Source organism: Topomyia yanbarensis, unplaced genomic scaffold (genome assembly GCF_030247195.1).
Source record: "Topomyia yanbarensis strain Yona2022 unplaced genomic scaffold, ASM3024719v1 HiC_scaffold_8, whole genome shotgun sequence".
NCBI classification, from domain to species: domain Eukaryota; kingdom Metazoa; phylum Arthropoda; class Insecta; order Diptera; family Culicidae; genus Topomyia; species Topomyia yanbarensis.
Genome location: NW_026684046.1, coordinates 277,291 through 295,265, shown reverse-complemented (window position 1 = coordinate 295,265; position 17,975 = coordinate 277,291). Strand labels below are relative to the sequence as shown.

The following is a 17,975-nucleotide window of genomic DNA, read 5'->3' as shown; positions in this document are numbered from 1 at the left end:
AGTGCTACACAGGTACTGTAGCGTCATCCATTTATTACTCTGAAAATGAAAACGAGTGTGTTATATTCAATACGTTGCTGAACTGACATCCATTTTAAACAATTGAGCATGAAATGTCGCGGAGTTAATCTGTCACATCGTAGTAACAGTCGCATTACCTTGTTTTGTAAGATCTGCATTCGCTTACGCTGTTTCTTGGATGCTAAGAACAGAATAGAAGCACAGTAGTCAAAATGGGGAGCTATTATGGTCTTGTAAACAGTTATCTTTGAGTCAAATGTAAGAAACCTGTTAATTCTTTCCGGATTGAAATTAAAACTTAGTTTTTCGTCCTACGTGACCCCAAGATATTTGATAGTTGCAACTCGTTCAACTATCTCTCCATCTATTTCAACTGTTGCAGTACTTCCATTCATCTGCCACGTAGTTACAATCATATATTTGGTTATGTAAATGCTCAGTTTGAGTTTTTTCTACTTCAACCAATCACTAAACTTCTTCGGCATAAGGTTCATTAGCCTGATGCACTCATCGAAACTATTACCGATGATAAACAAAACTGTGTCATCGGCAAACAGGTTTATTTCCGCATTTTTCAAAATGTTTCTCATGTCCATAGTGTATAGGATAAACAAAAGTGGTTCTAGTACACTACCCTGTGGTACACCAAGATTAATTTCGGCTTCCGATAATGTAGCGTGGTTGTACCTTGTATCTTGCTTACGTCTTTCTAAGTAACTGCGAAATCACGCAAGAGTATTTCCTCTTACACCATATTTCTCCAAAACGCAAATCAATTTACGGCGATCAATTGTTTCAAATGCTCATTTCAGGTCAACAAAAACTGTCAAGACAACTTTCCCATTCTCAATGGCTTGCTTCCATTTCAACAATAATAAATTAAGCGTTGTTTGAAACGAATGATTTTTTTCCGGAATCCTGATTGTTCACGCATCAGTATACCAGTACTATCTACAAAGTCCATCAATTGTGCTTTCACGACCGTCTCTAAAACTTTCTCGTAGATCGGTAGTATATTTATCGGCCTGTGATCCTCTACTCGTGATGCATTTGGAACTTTTGTAACTGGAATTACGACCGTCTTCTTCCACGCTTCCGGAAAAACACCTTGCCGGAGCGGCTCATAAACAACTGTTAACAGTTTATCAGCAATTATGTCAAACGCATCCACCAGCACCCGCTTAGTAACATTGTCTGTTTCCGAGTAATTTTTAAGGTCTGTGACAATCTCCTTAAGTTTATGCATATTAATAGTCTTGAAGACACAAAACTTTAGTAATTTCTCTTCGCCCTATCGCGATCTGAAATTTTTTGGTTATTAACGGTTTTTGTACTCGGAGCTATATCACGAACACGATTTGTGATTCTCTAATGTTTTTTTGTGCTCAGCGCAGTTTTCCTTTTCTGTCGAGACATTACACTGAACTTTATCAAATCAATAACGATGCTCTATCTCCTAATAGTTTTCTAATATCTACTGCTCGTGCCTCTAGCTGAATTTCATGGAATAGAGCATGGAACAAAAATGATTCTACCAATAATACTCTAGGTTTCGTGAAACAGTGCCCATAAAAATTTCATGACCATGTTGCAAGAAATTGAAAATGATTAGTGATAACTTCTAAATATCACAAGCACGCAAGATAAATCGTAGGTCAAGTACTGGAAATCATGAACTAGTTCAGGAATATTTGAATAATGTATGATTTCGTGAACTATTTCGCGAATGGTAAATCGTGACTAGTATACTAGGGATCATGAACCAGTTCACGGGTACATGAATAAGATTTCACGATTTCGTGAACTATTTCACGATCACGAACAGTAAGTCGGGACTATCATACTAAGAATCAAGAAGCTGTTCACGAATACATTAATAATATTTGATGATTTTGTGAACTATTTCACGAGCACAGATATTGGATCGTGACTAATATATTCAGAATCATGAATTAGTTCACAAGGATTGTATGGATTCATGAATAAAACTCCGAGCTTCGTGAAATAGTTCACGAGAAAGTATTCAGACTGTTTTGATTTTGTGAACTAATGTTCCTAAATCTATGAATAACATCATAAGTCATCCTTTGGTTTTATGAATAATGTTTTTAAAGTTGTGTACTAGTTCACGTACAGAAAATCGATTTGGTAATGACACGGCGGAAAACATGACTTAAGTTCACAAAACAAAAATAAATATTTTTACTAATAAAAGCGTTACGCGGGCGTAACTGAAGTGAAATTGGCTATTTTCGGCAATACCTATCCGTCTGTCAATTTCATTACTTTCGTTTCTCTTAGTCCTAAATTTGCCGAAAATAACCAACAAAATTGATGCAGAATAATTATAACAGCCATTATTTTTGTTCATGGTTCTGTTTTCGTAACGTGGTTGTTCCAGGATTCATGGCATGATTTTAAGAATATTTTTTTCCGTGTAAGAACACTTCGAGCGCTCCTTACACTGATAGAATATATTCGTAAATCGCAGCGAATTAGTTTCGTACAGACAATTTTCATAAAATATACGAATTTTTCGTGCATATGATGAACCATTCGTAGTTCCATTGAAACACTTTTATTTTTTATTTGTAGTTTTTCGTGAAAACCACAAAACGACTTTCGTTGGCTTATTACGAAACGGCATCTTTAGGCAAACGAATTGTTCATTGCTATATACGAGAGTCTTAATAATATTTACGAGCATCATTCGTCGAACCGCCAACGTCAAAGGAGCTTCAATAGAGGTAGAATATGGAATCCTTGTTGCTCTACGTCAGATAATTGTTGATCATCACGACGATCTAGGTCTGACTATTTAGTAACCATATCCGTGTCCGCTGATTTCGGGAAGATTTCCAGAACTTTTTTCCCTACCAGGCTTCCCGTTGATCAAGAGCCGCACAGATTCAGTTGAGCCATCGTAAACCGCTCGTTGGTTTTGTATGAATAAGTTTGAGTTTTTCTCTTCCGGAGCAATGTCAAAACAGTATTCTATTAAATACGAAAACTTCGCTTAGATGAACGAAATGAATTCGTGTGGCCAACGAAATTGTTCGTTATATACACAAACGATTATTAAAATAATCGAAACATTTCGTTTCATTCACGAAAAATAATGTCCAATAACAGCGATAGCATTCGTGCAATGTACACTAAATATGTAGAATTTACGAAAACATTCGTTTATCAAGCGGCCATTACTTCACACTACAATCTTTCTAGTCGTCAATAGCAGGTGAGCAGGTTGAAATACAATCGATTTTGCCAGATGCTTTTAGTTAAGAGAGTAATAAATACTAAAGCTTTTCTAAGATAAACAAAATGAATTCGTGTGACCAATGAAATCGTTCGTAATGTACACAAACGTTTATTAAAATAAACAATACATTTCGTTTCATTAACGAAATATAATGTCGTTATCAACGATAACATTCGTGCAGTGTACACTAGAGTGACAGGAAAAAAATGACCCCTATCGGCCCACCCCTGAGTCGATTCCTAGTCCCACCAGGAGTACTTGCACCAAATTTGAAGCAAATCGGACAAGTCTAACTACCGGACCAACGTGCCTGAAGTTTGAAAGGGATTTTTCAACAATTTACATGGAGCAAACCAACCACCTCGCATTTTCTCCGCTAGGTGGCACTGTATGCATCGTATTTTCACTGTATGTGAAAATAAGAAAGATAATTTAATTGTCTACAACTTTGTCGAAGACTGCTAGTAAATCCGGCTTTGTTAAAAGAAGTTATTAAGCTTTTAACAAAGTGATGTCTGAGTCAGTTTTGCATGGGGCCTAACAGTGCATGGTGATGTATCAGTACTCGATTCACACAAACTAAACATTTTTGTGAAAAAATTGTTAGGTTTAGCTCAACGGTATGTTCAGAAGAAATATAGTAAATAATACGAGTCATGCTTTGATTAGAAAATTTTAGTTCCACATGTTACCGCATAGAGGGCGCCAATACTAACTTTTCAAGGAAGAGAGATAGAAATTTGGTGTCTTCTACAAAGTTATAGAACAGGTATTTTTCAGTATTTCTTCCGAACATCTTGATACTCTATCTCTCTTCTATGAAAAGTTAGTGGTGACGCCCTCTATGCGGTCACAGGTGGAACTAAAATTTTCTAACCAAACATGACTCGTATTATTTAACCCTTATTTCACAAAAATGTATAGTTCGCGGGACTCGAGTACTGATACACAACTATGCACTGCTAGGCCTCATGCAAAACTGACTCAGACATCACTTCGTTAAAAGTTTAATAACTTTTTTTTAACAAAGCCGGATTTACTAGCAGTCTTCGACAAAGTTGTGGACAATTAAATTATCTTTCTTATTTTCACTTACAGTGATAATACGACGCAAATAGTACCACCTAGCGACGAAAATACGAACTAGTGAGTTTTCTCCATGTAAATTGTTGAAAAATCCCATACAAACTTCAGGCACGTTAGTCCGGTAGTTATACTTGTCCGATTTGCTTCAAATTTGGTGCAAGTACTCCTGGCGGAACTAGGAATCGACTCAGGGGTGGGCCGATTGAGTTTTCAAAAATTCATCATTTTTCTGGGCAGTCTAGTGTACACTAACTAAGTAAAATTTACGAAAACTTTTGTTCATCAAGTGGCCTTTCTTGTTCATGAAATGAACGAAACCTACTATTTACAATGCACGAAAATCCTTCGTTGCAGAAAACGACGATAAAACTCGTGGATTGCACGATCAATTTCATTATATGTACGAATTTATATTATGTAGAGGAGCGCTTAAGTTTATCCCTGACAGTTTGTACGCGACATAACGGCAGATCATGCGGTGTCCTCCCGCAGAAAATACACTGTTCAGTATCATTGCCACAAGAATCATCTTCATTTGTTAGCTACTATGTGCAGATCAAGTCAAATACGTTGGAGTTATATAGGATTCCAAACTAAATTGGTCTGCTCACATTGAGTTCAGTTGCAAGAAAGCGTGCATGGCCTTCCAGCGCAAACGAAATTTTGGAAAGACCTACACGCTTACTGAGCTTACACGGCAATTGTACGTCCAACACTGTCATATGGATGTCTTGTTTGGTGACAGAGGGGTTCTGATGACGGTTCAGTCAAAGCCAAACCATCTGCAAAGATGGGCGCTCATAGCACAGGTGCTTTCACTACTAGAGATGGGCGAAACAGTTCACTTCGAAGAACCATTCCCGACTGAACAGTTCTGTAAAAAGAACTAGTTCAGATGAACCGTTCTTCCGTTCAGCTGATAATTTACTTGTATCTAGCGAATGTCTCTCAAAACATTCGATTCTTGGAGAGGAACCAAACAGATGCTGCCCAAACTATTATACCCCTGTATGCTTAACAAGTTCATCAAGGGTAGCGATTTCTTCTTGATGTATAACTAGAGAAATAGAGAATGTGATGAGTCGTTCTTCGCCGGTTCCATTCTGGGAGAGCACAGAGAGCGGTTTGTGGGTCGGCAAGTCGGTTCATTTTCATTCGTTCGCCTAAAAATCGGTCCGAGAAATTCGCCAAACGGCTTTATGTCAGGTTCAGTTCATTCGCTTTGAAGAGAATTGAGAACTGCCGTTCTTTTAAAAAGAACTTCCGTTCGCTCATTCTCTTCGAAGAACCAGTTCACTTGAACCGTTCGCGAACGAATGGCCCATCTCTATTCACTACAATCCAGATTGCTGCTCTCTACGCTCTTCTATATATCAAACCATCACACATACACCTCAAACAACAAGCACGATCATGTGTATACGGACTTCAGGTTACTGGGGTTAATTAGCCACGTTGATCTTGCTCGAGAGGAGTGGTTGTCTGGCTATATGGAGAGACAGCCACAAACCCTAGTGGGCATTCCAGTATTACTAGAAATGAATGGTCAGCCGCAGCGATTGCCTTCGTTGGTCCTGAGCCCACCCTGCTAATTTCGGCGAGTTGGAAAGAGAGAAAAAAATCTCCTACAAATTTCGAAATATCACTCCGGCATGTTGAGCAGGGATTTGACCGGCCACTGCAAACTCAATTATCACATGGCAACTATGCAGCGCGCAACGTCATTTTCATGTGATCTTTGTGAATCCGACTACAGAATCTCATGTGATCTGATATGTAGCTGCCCAGCAGTAGCGTAATTGCGATTTTGAGTATTCGGCTGTCTTTACATAGAATAAACCGTGCTTGGACGACTAGAACTCAGAGACATACTAAAGTTCCTTATCCAATATGGTAAATAGCTTTAGGGATATTCGAAGGCGATTTGAACTACTTGTGAGTTTAACTTGCCTGCTGTTTGTTTTTGTGCTGTTATTTCTGTTTTTCTATGCGTCTTTACGGTGTTATTTGAAACATGGTCGTTAGATAAAAAAATCCTCATTTTATACATACAGACTCTTGTGAAGAGACGAAATGGATCTTGCAGTGGCTTGAACCGCGAACAGTAATAGCAAGTAAACGCTTCCACATCCGACCACGTAAAGCATTGTAGTATGTACCAATCCTAATGTGCGCAAGCTTTACTGCCAGAAGATTTTAGTATTACAGCAGTAAATCGGACAACCGCAACTAGGTTTAATGCAAACTTTAATTAGATGTAAATGACTTTATAGAAAAAATAACAATTCCGGAATTTTATATTTCCAGTTTTGCAAGCCTGGCTCAAGACACGTAGCGCTCAAGAGAAAAAAATGTTCAACGATTTGTTCGAGGGATCATTCCTAAAGATTTACACATGGGTTACTCAAAACCTGTTTCTGATGATGGAAGTACTGCAGTGCAACATTATCCAGCAGATGATATACCTACTCGACGGTCTGGTTCCAGTAATGGGAGAAAGCGAGCAGGAAACTGCTCTGTCAACCACCGGAAGTCTTGATGGTGGTCTACTTCATCGCTATTGCAGTGCAAATGCAATTGACCTGGTTTTGTTTTCTCTTTCTCCCTCTGCTTTTCATGCTAGACGACATTGGCGACGATGAGGTTCCCAAAACTAAGGATGAGGCTTGTACGCCGGAGCACTTGCATCGTTTGTATATCTTTGCTTTGGCGTGGGGTATCGGAGCGTACCTCAACTCCGCGGACCGTCTTAAGTTGGACGCACATATTAAGAAAAACTTTCGCAGTCTGGATTTCCCTGCTTCGGAGGAAAAGCCAGACTCGACGATATTCGACTATTTCGTGTCGGCCACTGGCAGTTGGCAGTTGTGGAAAACTCTAGTGATGCCCTACGTCTATCCGGAAAATTCAACGCCGGATTATTTAAGCATACTGATTCCAATTGTGGATAATGTTCGAATCGATTTTTTGATCAATGTGATCGTGAAACAGGAAAAAGCAGTTTTACTCATAGGAGAGCAAGGAACGGCCAAAACCGTTATCATGAAGAGCTTCATGAAGAAGCTGAACTCGGAAGTTCACATGGGACGGTCGTTTAATTTCTCGTCCGCGACAAGCCCGTATCATTTTCAGAAAACGATCGAAAGCTACGTTGAAAAGAGATTGGGTAACATGTTTGGACCGAGTGGTGGTCGGAAACTTCTGGTTTTTATAGACGACATCAATATGCCTCAGATTAACGAATGGGGTGATCAGATTACTAACGAGATCGTGCGGCAGACTATGGATATGCGAGGTTTTTATAGTTTGGAGAAGCCGGGCGAGTTTACTAATATCGTGGACGTCCAGTTTGCTGGGGCTATGGGTTTGCCAGGAGGTGGCAGAAGCGACATACCCTCGCGACTAAAACGGCAGTTCAGCGTGTTTAATTGCAACATTCCCGATAATACATCGATAGATACGATCTTCAGAACACTTGGCGAAGGTCACTATAATGTAAAACGTGGTTTCTCGCTTGAGGTACGAAAATTGGTGAAGCGTTTAGTACCGTTAACCCGAACACTATGGCAGCATACCAGAGAACGGCTGCTACCTACTCCCGCTAAGTTTCACTACATATTTAGCTTGAGAGATCTATCCCGAATATGGCAAGGAATGATCGGTACTCTGTCGACAGTGATCATTTCTGAAGCAGTACTGATATTGCTGTGGAAAAATGAATGTACCCGAGTGTTCGCGGATCGTTTTGTATCGTTGTCGGACACGGAATGGTTCCTGGAAGAAATGCTGACGGTGTTGGACAAGGAACTTGGGCCAGAATACAAAGAAATGGCAGGATCGAGCCCGGTGTTTGTAGATTTTATGCGAGATGCTCCTGAACCCACTGGAGAAGAAGGTGAGGAAACAGATATGGAATTGCCGAAGGTTTATGAACCGGTATCGGATTTCGAAATCTTGCGCGAGCGACTCAAAATGTTCTTACTGCAGTTCAACGAAATGATCCGTGGTACGGGAATGGACCTGGTGTTCTTCCCGGATGCCATGCTACATCTGGTGAAAATATCAAGAATCATCCGTCACCCAAGGGGAAATGTAATGTTGGTGGGCGTAGGTGGATCCGGTAAGCAATCGCTTACTAAACTTGCTTCGTTCATCGCCGGATACAAGACCTTCCAGATCAGTTTAACACGCTCCTATAACGTAGCAAACTTTCTTGAAGATTTGAAACTCTTGTACCGATCTTGTGGTGTACAAGGCAAAGGAACTACTTTTCTTTTCACCGACATGGACGTTAAAGAGGAAAGCTTCCTCGAATATCTGAACAACATACTTTCGTCAGGGGTAATTTCGAACCTTTTCAACCGGGACGAGCAGACGGAGATCGTCTCGGAGCTGACACCTACGATGAAGCGGGAGAACCAGAAGAAGAACGTGACACAAGAAACGGTAATGGAGTACTTCCTGCAACGAGTTTGTCACCATCTTCACGTGGTCTTTTGCTTCTCTCCGGTCGGCGAAACTTTCCGGCGCAGAATTATGCGGTTCCCGGCACTGGTATCCGGTTGCACCGTAGACTGGTTCCAGCCGTGGCCGAAAGATGCGCTGGTTGCAGTTGCCAGACACTTTTTAACCGATTTTTCCATTGAGTGCACAGCGGAGGTGAAGGATGAGCTAGTGAATGCTCTCGGAACTATACAAGACATAGTATCGGTGACGTCATCGGAGTACTACCAACGGTTCCGGCGAGCAACGCATGTTACTCCCAAGTCGTACCTGAATTTTATCGCCGGGTATAAGAATATTTATACCCAGAAACACAAGGAGTTGTGCGACGGAGCGGAGAAGATGGATACTGGTCTGGAAAAGCTGGCCGAAGCTTCTGAATCTGTTGAAATCCTGAAAATAGATCTTGCTCATATGGAAAAAGAGCTGGTGGAAGCATCTGCCAAAGCGGAACGTGTGCTGGTGGAAGTAACCGAACGTGCCATGCAAGCTGAAGTCTTCAAAAATCAAGTACAAGTGGTTAAAGAGAAGGCCGAAGCGTTGGTGCAGAACATAGCCGCAGAGAAGGCCCTAGCTGAGGAAAAGTTGGAAGCTGCCAAACCAGCCCTAGAGGAAGCTGAAGCAGCACTGAATACTATCAAACCAGCTCACATTGCTACGGTTCGCAAGCTTGGCAGACCACCGCATTTGATCATGCGTATCATGGATTGTGTGCTGATAATGTTCCAACGTAAGCTACATCCGGTAATAGCGGACACGAGCGCACCGTCTCCGAAACCTTCGTGGCAGGAGTCACTGAAAATGATGGCCAGCACTACCTTCCTGCTTCAGTTGCAAAACTATCCGAAGGATACTATCAACGAGGAAATGATCGAGCACCTGCAGCCCTACTTCCGCATGGAGGATTACAACATGGACACTGCAAGAAGGGTGTGTGGCGACGTCGCTGGATTGTTATCTTGGACCAAAGCTATGGCATTCTTCCATGGGGTGAACAAGGAAGTGTTGCCGTTGAAGGCAAATTTGATGCTGCAGGAAGCTCGTCTCAAGATCGCCATGGACGATCTGGCGGCTGCTGAGAATCAACTGGCAGAACGAGAAGCAGCATTGCAGAAAGTCAAGGATCAGTATGATGCTGCTGTTTCGGAGAAACAACGGTTGACGGATGCGGCGAACAGTTGCTTGCGCAAGATGACCGCGGCTACAGCGCTGATCAACGGACTCGGCGGAGAAAAAGCCCGCTGGACACAGCAAAGTAAAGAGTTCAAAATTCAACTCGGCAAGTTGGTAGGCGATGTCCTGCTAGCTACTGGATTCCTGTCTTATTGTGGCCCTTACAACCAAGAGTTCAGGGGAACTCTTTTCCAAACCTGGATGAATATCCTGAAAACTCGAACCATCCCGTATACGACAGGACTAAGTATCATCGGAATGTTGACAGATTCTGCCACTATTTCGGAATGGAACCTGCAGGGATTACCGAACGACGAATTATCCATTCAGAATGCATTGATCGTTACCAAATCCAGCAGCTATCCGTTGCTGATCGATCCGCAAAGTCAGGGTAAGATCTGGATCAAATGCAAGGAGGATCAAAATGAGCTGCAGATCACATCGCTGAATCACAAGTACTTTAGAACACATCTGGAGGACAGTCTGTCTTTGGGGCGTCCACTGCTGATTGAGGATGTTGGAATTGAGTTGGATCCGGTCATAGACAATGTGCTGGAGAAAAACTTCATTAAATCTGGCTCGATGGAAAAGGTGTTGGTGGGTGATAAAGAATGCGATGTTATGCCAGGTTTTATGTTGTACATCACGACGAAACTACCGAATCCTCCGTTTAGCCCGGAGATCAGTTCTAAAACTTCAATTATTGATTTCACCGTGACTATGAGAGGTTTGGAAGATCAGCTGCTTGGACGAGTGATCCTGATGGAAAAAGCTGACCTGGAATCGGAGAGGGTTCAGTTGTTTGAAAGTGTGATGAAAAATCAGCGAAGTATGAAAGAGTTGGAGGGTAATTTACTGCTTCGATTGACTTCGACGGAGGGTTCGCTAGTAGACGACGAGGCTTTGATTGAGGTTCTTCAGGAGACCAAAACAACAGCGGAAGACGTGAACCAGAAGTTGAAGATCGCCGAGGTCACCGAGAAAAAGATAATGATTGCTCGGGAAGAGTTCCGTGCGGTTGCAGCACGTGGTTCGATTCTGTACTTTTTGATCGTTGAAATGTCCAATGTGAACGTGATGTATCAAAACTCGCTAAAACAATTTCTCAATATATTTGATAACTCCATTACAAAGTCAGCTAAAAGCAACATTACGGAGGAGCGCATTAACATAATATTAAAATACCTGACCTACGAAGTGTGGGCCTTTACCAGTCGAAGTTTGTACGAAAGACACAAACAACTGTTTACGCTCATGTTGGCCATAAAGATCGACTACCAGAAGGGAAACATAAGCCATGACGAGTTTATGGCATTTGTTAAAGGTGGCGCCTCGTTGGATCTAAATGCAGTTGCCCCCAAACCTTTCCGATGGATTCTTGACATAACCTGGTTGAACTTGGTGGAAATAAGTAAGTTGAAAACCTTCCATGGAATTTTGAAAAAGATCGAGTATAACGAGCGAGACTGGAGGCTCTGGTATGAGACAGAAAGACCAGAGATGGAAGCAATTCCCTGTGACTTTGAACATGAGCTGGATGTGTTTAGGAAGCTTTTACTTATCCGTTCGTGGAGTCCAGATAGAACTATTTCACAGGCTAGGCGGTACATTGAATTTTCACTTGGAAAGGAATATGGTGAAATGCATATTTTAGATTTGGAACTTACTTGGGTTGAATCAGAACCCAGAACACCGTTAGTTTGTATCTTGTCCATTGGTTCGGATCCCACTGTGCAGATAGCGGCACTCGCAAAATCGAAAGGAATATTGCTGAAGACGGTTTCCATGGGTCAAGGGCAAGAGTATCACGCTCGAAAATTGATGACAGACTGTATGTCCATGGGAGGTTGGCTGTTGCTGCAGAACGTACATTTATCGCTAACCTTCTGCAATGAAATTATTGATATTCTGATCGAAACGGAGCACGTGGCGGATTCCTTCCGTCTGTGGGTAACCACAGAAACGCACCCGCAATTTCCAATAGGTTTGCTCCAAATGGCGATCAAGTTCACCAACGAACCACCACAGGGAATCCGAGCCAGCTTGAAGCGCAGTTACCTTGCCTTTACGCAAGATTACTTAGATTACACATCCGCCACTCAGTGGCCACCGTTGCTTTACACAGTAGCATTTCTGCACTGCGTCGTTCAGGAACGTCGCAAATTTGGTCCGCTTGGATGGAACATACCGTACGAGTTTAACGCTGCGGACTTTTCTGCAAGCGTTCAGTTTATCCAGAACCATCTCGACGAGATGGATCCGAAGAAGGGTGTCTCGTGGCAAACGCTTTGCTACATGCTCGGCGAAGTCATGTACGGTGGCAGGGTAACAGATGATTTTGACAAACGTCTACTGACCACCTTTACCCAGGTTTGGTTCTCGGAGCATTTGTTGACACCAAGTTTTGAATTTTACCGCGGTTATCGTGTACCCAACTCGAGAAATATTCAAACCTACATCGATTATATCAACCAGTTACCCACAACTGACACCCCGGAGGTGTTTGGGCTTCATCCAAACGCGGACATTACTTATCAGATCAATACGGCAAAGGGTATTTTAGATACAATTCTCAGCGTGCAACCGAAGGAAGGCGGAGGTGGTGCTGGAGAAACCAGGGAGTCTATCGTCTGTCAGTTGGCCAATGATATGCTGAGGAAGCTTCCTCCGCAGTATGTGGCATTCGAGGTAAAGGAGTCGCTAACCCGAATGGGAGCGTTGTTGCCGATGAATATCTTTTTGAGGTAGGTCACTATGTTTACTTTTACTTGAAAGATGAGTTTCAGATAGCTTTTACAGATAAAATAGTAAATAAAAATGAATTGATTCACGAATTAGTACGTTGTACCTAGAATACGTGTTCGAACTTCAGGGCATCTGGAATCGACCAATGTGGTCAAAGACAATAGCTAATTCCACCAACGATCCGGTCTAGAATGAATCCTACTCTTTGTGGTCACTCCTAAACCACTATTTGTATTTATTGTTTATAAGTATACACTGTCTATGATCACAAAACAGTCCCATAAAGATAGGAAATCCCATAGAAAACGGGACGAATATGCGATTATGGGTAGTACACGACGTGTGGGATTTATCAAAACTTGATCATTGCTGCCTATAGTTAGTGTCTTTGGCTTCATTTGCCATCCTGGTCGATTCCATTTACCGAATGGAGTGAGTTATTCGAACAATGGGTTTCCAGTAAAAATCAATTCATTAGTTGTCGCTCTCTTATATTATTAAGGTCCGCAATAATAACTACAGCTTTGATTTTGCTATCTTATATATCGATTTTTCTATTTGGTAGAAAAAAATATATACTTTTTGGAGATTTATAAAAATAGAAACGGTAAGGGCTGGGTTTTTTCAGCCAGTTACTATTGTAAGGGGAAGGCAGGGAAAGGCACCGAGCCCACTGCTCGACTTTGCACCGCACCTATCGTGTGGGTGATTGATGATGACGAATAATCAGGTCACGACCTGCCTTTAGCTCGCAGCAATTACAGTAACAATTCAATTACAGGCAGGAAGTCGACCGCATGCAGCGTGTGATCAACACCGTTTACACCAATTTGTGTGACCTGAAGCTGGCCATCGATGGAACCATCGTGATGAGCAACTATTTACGGCAATCGCTGGACGCTATGTATGATGCACGCATACCGGAAAAGTGGCAAAAGGTAAATTTGACTAGTACTTGTGGATCACTAATCCGCAGAAGACTTTTCGAAAATATTTTCAGGCACCGTTTTTAAGTGATGGTTTACAATAAAATGCGACTCTTATCTCTTCTAATAATACAATATTATGATGCATGTAACCGAACGTTTGGTTTGGTCAAATATGATGAACTCTTACGTCCCCAACCCCGTTTCGTTGAGAATGTTAATTGTCAAAATAATGGTTCGCAGCCGCGTTCCAACTAAATTTGATGCGGATTTTTCAAAAAGATCACAAAACTTGTCCAGTTTTAGAAACCAAGGCCACCTCTCCAGAACTGACCATACACACCTAGAAAAAATAGTGTAAATTTACGTCTCCTGACCCTGACATATACGAGCATCAAAAATAACTTAGTTTTACATTTGATTTTAATTTTACATGACGTTTAATTTCGTAAATCATGTAATTTTACTCCACATACAGCGTTTGTTCTGAATGGTAGGAAGTGTAATTTTATGTCATTGCGCATGCAAAGTATATGTTTCATGTAAAATTAAACGGAACACAGTAATGTTCCGTCATATCGTAAATTACGGTTTGTTGAATTGTGTCATGTTTGCAATTACGTCAACGATAAAATTCAGATTTTTTTGGTGTGTAGTTCTGGGTATATCGTTGGGAGTACTGGTTACTCCCCTTTGAGGAAGGCAAAAAACCCCGTCATGCGGGGTGTCAAACTTTATAATTTTGCAAAACAAGTGAACTGGAGACCATTTTGAGGGTTTTTGCGTTTGTTTTACAAAATCATAATGGGCAAATTTTGTGATCGTTCCCAAAAAACCGCATCAAATTTGGTTGGAACGCGGATGAGAACCATTATTTTGAATATTAAAATGAAATGGGAGTTGGGGACGTAAGAGTTGAACCAAACCTTCGAGTGGCGTCCAAAAGGGGCTAACCAATTTTACGAAACTTATTACTTCGAATTTTAGCCTTGTGATCGTAAAAATAAATGGGAAAATCGTGCACGGAAAACTTCCGTTCAAAGATTCACAAAAAAACACTGAACTGAACTGATTTACAATAGTCGTTACCAAGTTCATGAAATAAAGATAAATGAGCCTCGTATTCATAGAAATATTTGTGTTTCCTAAAAAAGGGTTGTCGCCAAAAATATTCAAGACGCTACATTTGAATGTTTGGTTGGGTTATTGCAGCATTTTTAGTTTTTGGTTATTTTTTTGTTCATGATTAGGGGATGCACATGCCCACTATATTAAAGAGCCGAGAGTTAAACAATGATGTTTTTGTTTGCAGGCGCTTGTATGCGATTTCTGTAATTTCTCATAACGCCACAGTGAAATTATATGCATATGTTTTCTATCAGAATTCTAGCAGAGAACACACTAAATTCAGCTCGGCAGTTTCCCAACAGCAGTGTAGTCAGCTAATCTGGAAACTGATATCTCAGTAAAGTGGAATTTGTTTACTGATTTTCGGTGAAATATTTTCCGAGTCTCAGCTATCAAATGTTACTTTCACTGAGATCTTTGATTTTGGCAAAAGTTACACAAAAGCTGAGATTCGGCAGAAAAAATTAAGTGTGTAGCGTTATTCATATTCATGATTTCATCAGCGATCAGGAATCAGTAGCGACTGGCTCAAATGGCTTTTCATCATTTCCTGATGAGAAGTATTAGGGAAGTAGTAAGGTTAGGAATAAGGAAAATAACGACACGAACATAGACAATACGGAAGAATTCTTCACTCCCCAGAGAATAAAAGATACTTCTCGATGAACTGATACATCAAGTCCCCCGAAAAAATACTTAGATAACGGAGCTACAACACCTCCGAAGAGATATTATCATTCGAATACGGCTTAAACTACAGCTGTTTAGCACACTGGGTTAGGAACAATATCCTCGAGTTTCGGCTATCTAAACATAGGTTCATCTATGTATGGAGAACCAAAAATCCGGATACGTAATTGCATTACTGCAGGCCAGTTATAATGATATAAAGTTCCGTTACCGGATTCACAAAGATTACACGAATAATCTCAGCGCGCTGAATAGTAGCCATGTGATAATTGAGTTTGCAGTCCAGTCAGTTAATTCAAATAAAACATCAATGGTGCTTTTCACGCAACGAAGGATTACAACCGGAGCTCTTCCATTTCAACAGTTCTTTGACTCTGAAATTATTATCGCAGATCAAGTTAAGTACGTTGGGGTAATTCTTGACTCAAAACTTAATTGGACAGTTCACATCGATTTCAGGATCAAGAAAGCTTGCATGGCCTTCGGCATATGTCCTGGAAACTCAAACTCAAGTACATTCAGTGGATCTACACAACAGCTTCAAGGTTCCAATTTTCGTATTTTACATTTTAAATTTCTTAAAACTAGAAGATTACAGATTTAAAACTACATTTAAAAACTAAGGAACAATTTTTAAATTATCTTAAAGGTAAGGACAATTTCTAGACTATCTTAACTAGGAGTAAAGTTTAACATACATGGGGAACAATCCACTAAGACTAAAAAAGGGGAGTGGGAAACTAAAAATAATAATAAAAAATACACTTTAGTTTTAAATTTCAGAGGAATGAGAATGAAATTTAGAATTAACAGGGGGTAATAAAGGGATACAGAATCAAATTCACTTTTGCTAACAACGACCTGTTTACTTGAGTGAGACAGGATTGCAGCATCGTATTTACAGCGATATACAGAGAAGAGACGAAATTAGCTTGGTGATTATGGCAGATCGTCGACGGTACGACTTGTACGCCTGTACTGCCAAGACAGCACGCAGCGTTACGTTGGGTGGTTATCCTCGGGCCCGGAGGGTATCCATTAGCCGAGACCTGGCGGAACTGTACTCTGTGCACGCCCAGACAATGTGGTCGACATCGTGATAGCCGTCGCCACAAGCGCAGATACGACTATCCACGCGTCCAAACGCCGGAGAAGTTTATCCAGCGTGTAACGGTTTGCCACGAGTCGGGAAATCACACATATGAAGTCACGACCCACCTCCATCCTCTAAGGATTCGTAGATACCTTAGGGACTATCGAGTGTAGCCAATGTTTGCCAACTTTCGAGAGTTCTGTGATGAGTAGTACTGAAAAATTCATTGAAGCAAATTGGTCTTTCATAAATTTCACCTTCTAATGCACCCGCCTTCGCTAAAGAGTCCGCCATCTCATTACCCGGAATGGAGCAATGAGAGGGATCCACACCAAGGTAATCTGGAAAGATTCGTCAGATAAAGCACTCAGTAGCTCCCGTATTTTACCCAAAAAATGTCCATGTGTTTTCCATGTTTCATCGAACGAATAGCGTCAATGGAACTGAGACTAACCGAAACGATGAAGTAATAGTCTGCGGGTAATGTATCAATGACTCCAAAGATATACTGAATAGCAGCCAGTTCTGCGGCCTAAACTGAAGCAGGATCACTGAGTTTGTAGAATGTGGCGATTGATTGACTTTTGATTGAAAATATCGAAGCCAGTGCGCCCTTCGAGGTTCGATCCGTCAGTATAAAAGTATAAACCGTGCGGAATTTATTGTAAAAGGTTTCGGGGACCACTTGCGGGCGTATGTGGTCTGGTATTCCACGAATATCGTCCTTCATGGTTGTGTCTAAGAAAACAGCAGATTTCAAAGTAGCTGAGAAATGAGCAGGTTGGGGTTATAAAAAGAAGGGTTTATGTTCTGTACCATGTAGTCAAAGTACTGGGATATGAGAATGGGTTTGAGAATTTAGCTCAACAAGCCTCTCGAAATTTTTAATCACCAATTGAGTCGAGAAATCGAGTTCCCAAAATCGATTTTTCAACGGGAGAACGTTCGACGGGACTTTGAGACGGGAGCGGAGCGAAAGCAGAAGCATCCGTATTCCATTACCGACAGTATCGTTGTTTGGTAAAGCCAAATTAGGTCTCCTGGGTGGGCACCCCGCCATGTTCCGGTTATTGTACGAAGAAAGTTGATCCTTTGTTGCAATTTCTGTTTCAGATATCTAATGTGGCATCGCCAAGTACCTTTCAAGTCGAACCAGTCCCCTAGATCAGTGGTTCTCAACCTTGTTCATACCACGTACCCCTTAGAAATCACACTGGGTTTCCGCGGACCCCCACTGATAAACATCGACTTTGTATGCTATCAAAATGTTATTTTCAGTTTGCTAGGAAGCAAGACCTTAAACTTCAATATGCACTCAGAAAATATATTTATCTTCGCGGACTCCCAG

General features: G+C 41.2%; 1 protein-coding gene across 1 annotated transcript in view; it reads left to right on the top strand.

Moving 5' to 3' along the window:
- LOC131696156 (dynein axonemal heavy chain 5-like) overlaps positions 1-17,975 on the top strand; it is a 71,474-nt gene that overhangs the window by 38,120 nt on the left and 15,379 nt on the right. The window contains exons 10-12 of the mRNA XM_058984696.1: positions 6,677-6,910; positions 6,993-12,789; positions 13,572-13,728. Coding sequence (XP_058840679.1) covers positions 6,677-6,910; positions 6,993-12,789; positions 13,572-13,728 — 6,188 coding nt within the window. The remainder of the gene's footprint in view (positions 1-6,676; positions 6,911-6,992; positions 12,790-13,571; positions 13,729-17,975) is intronic.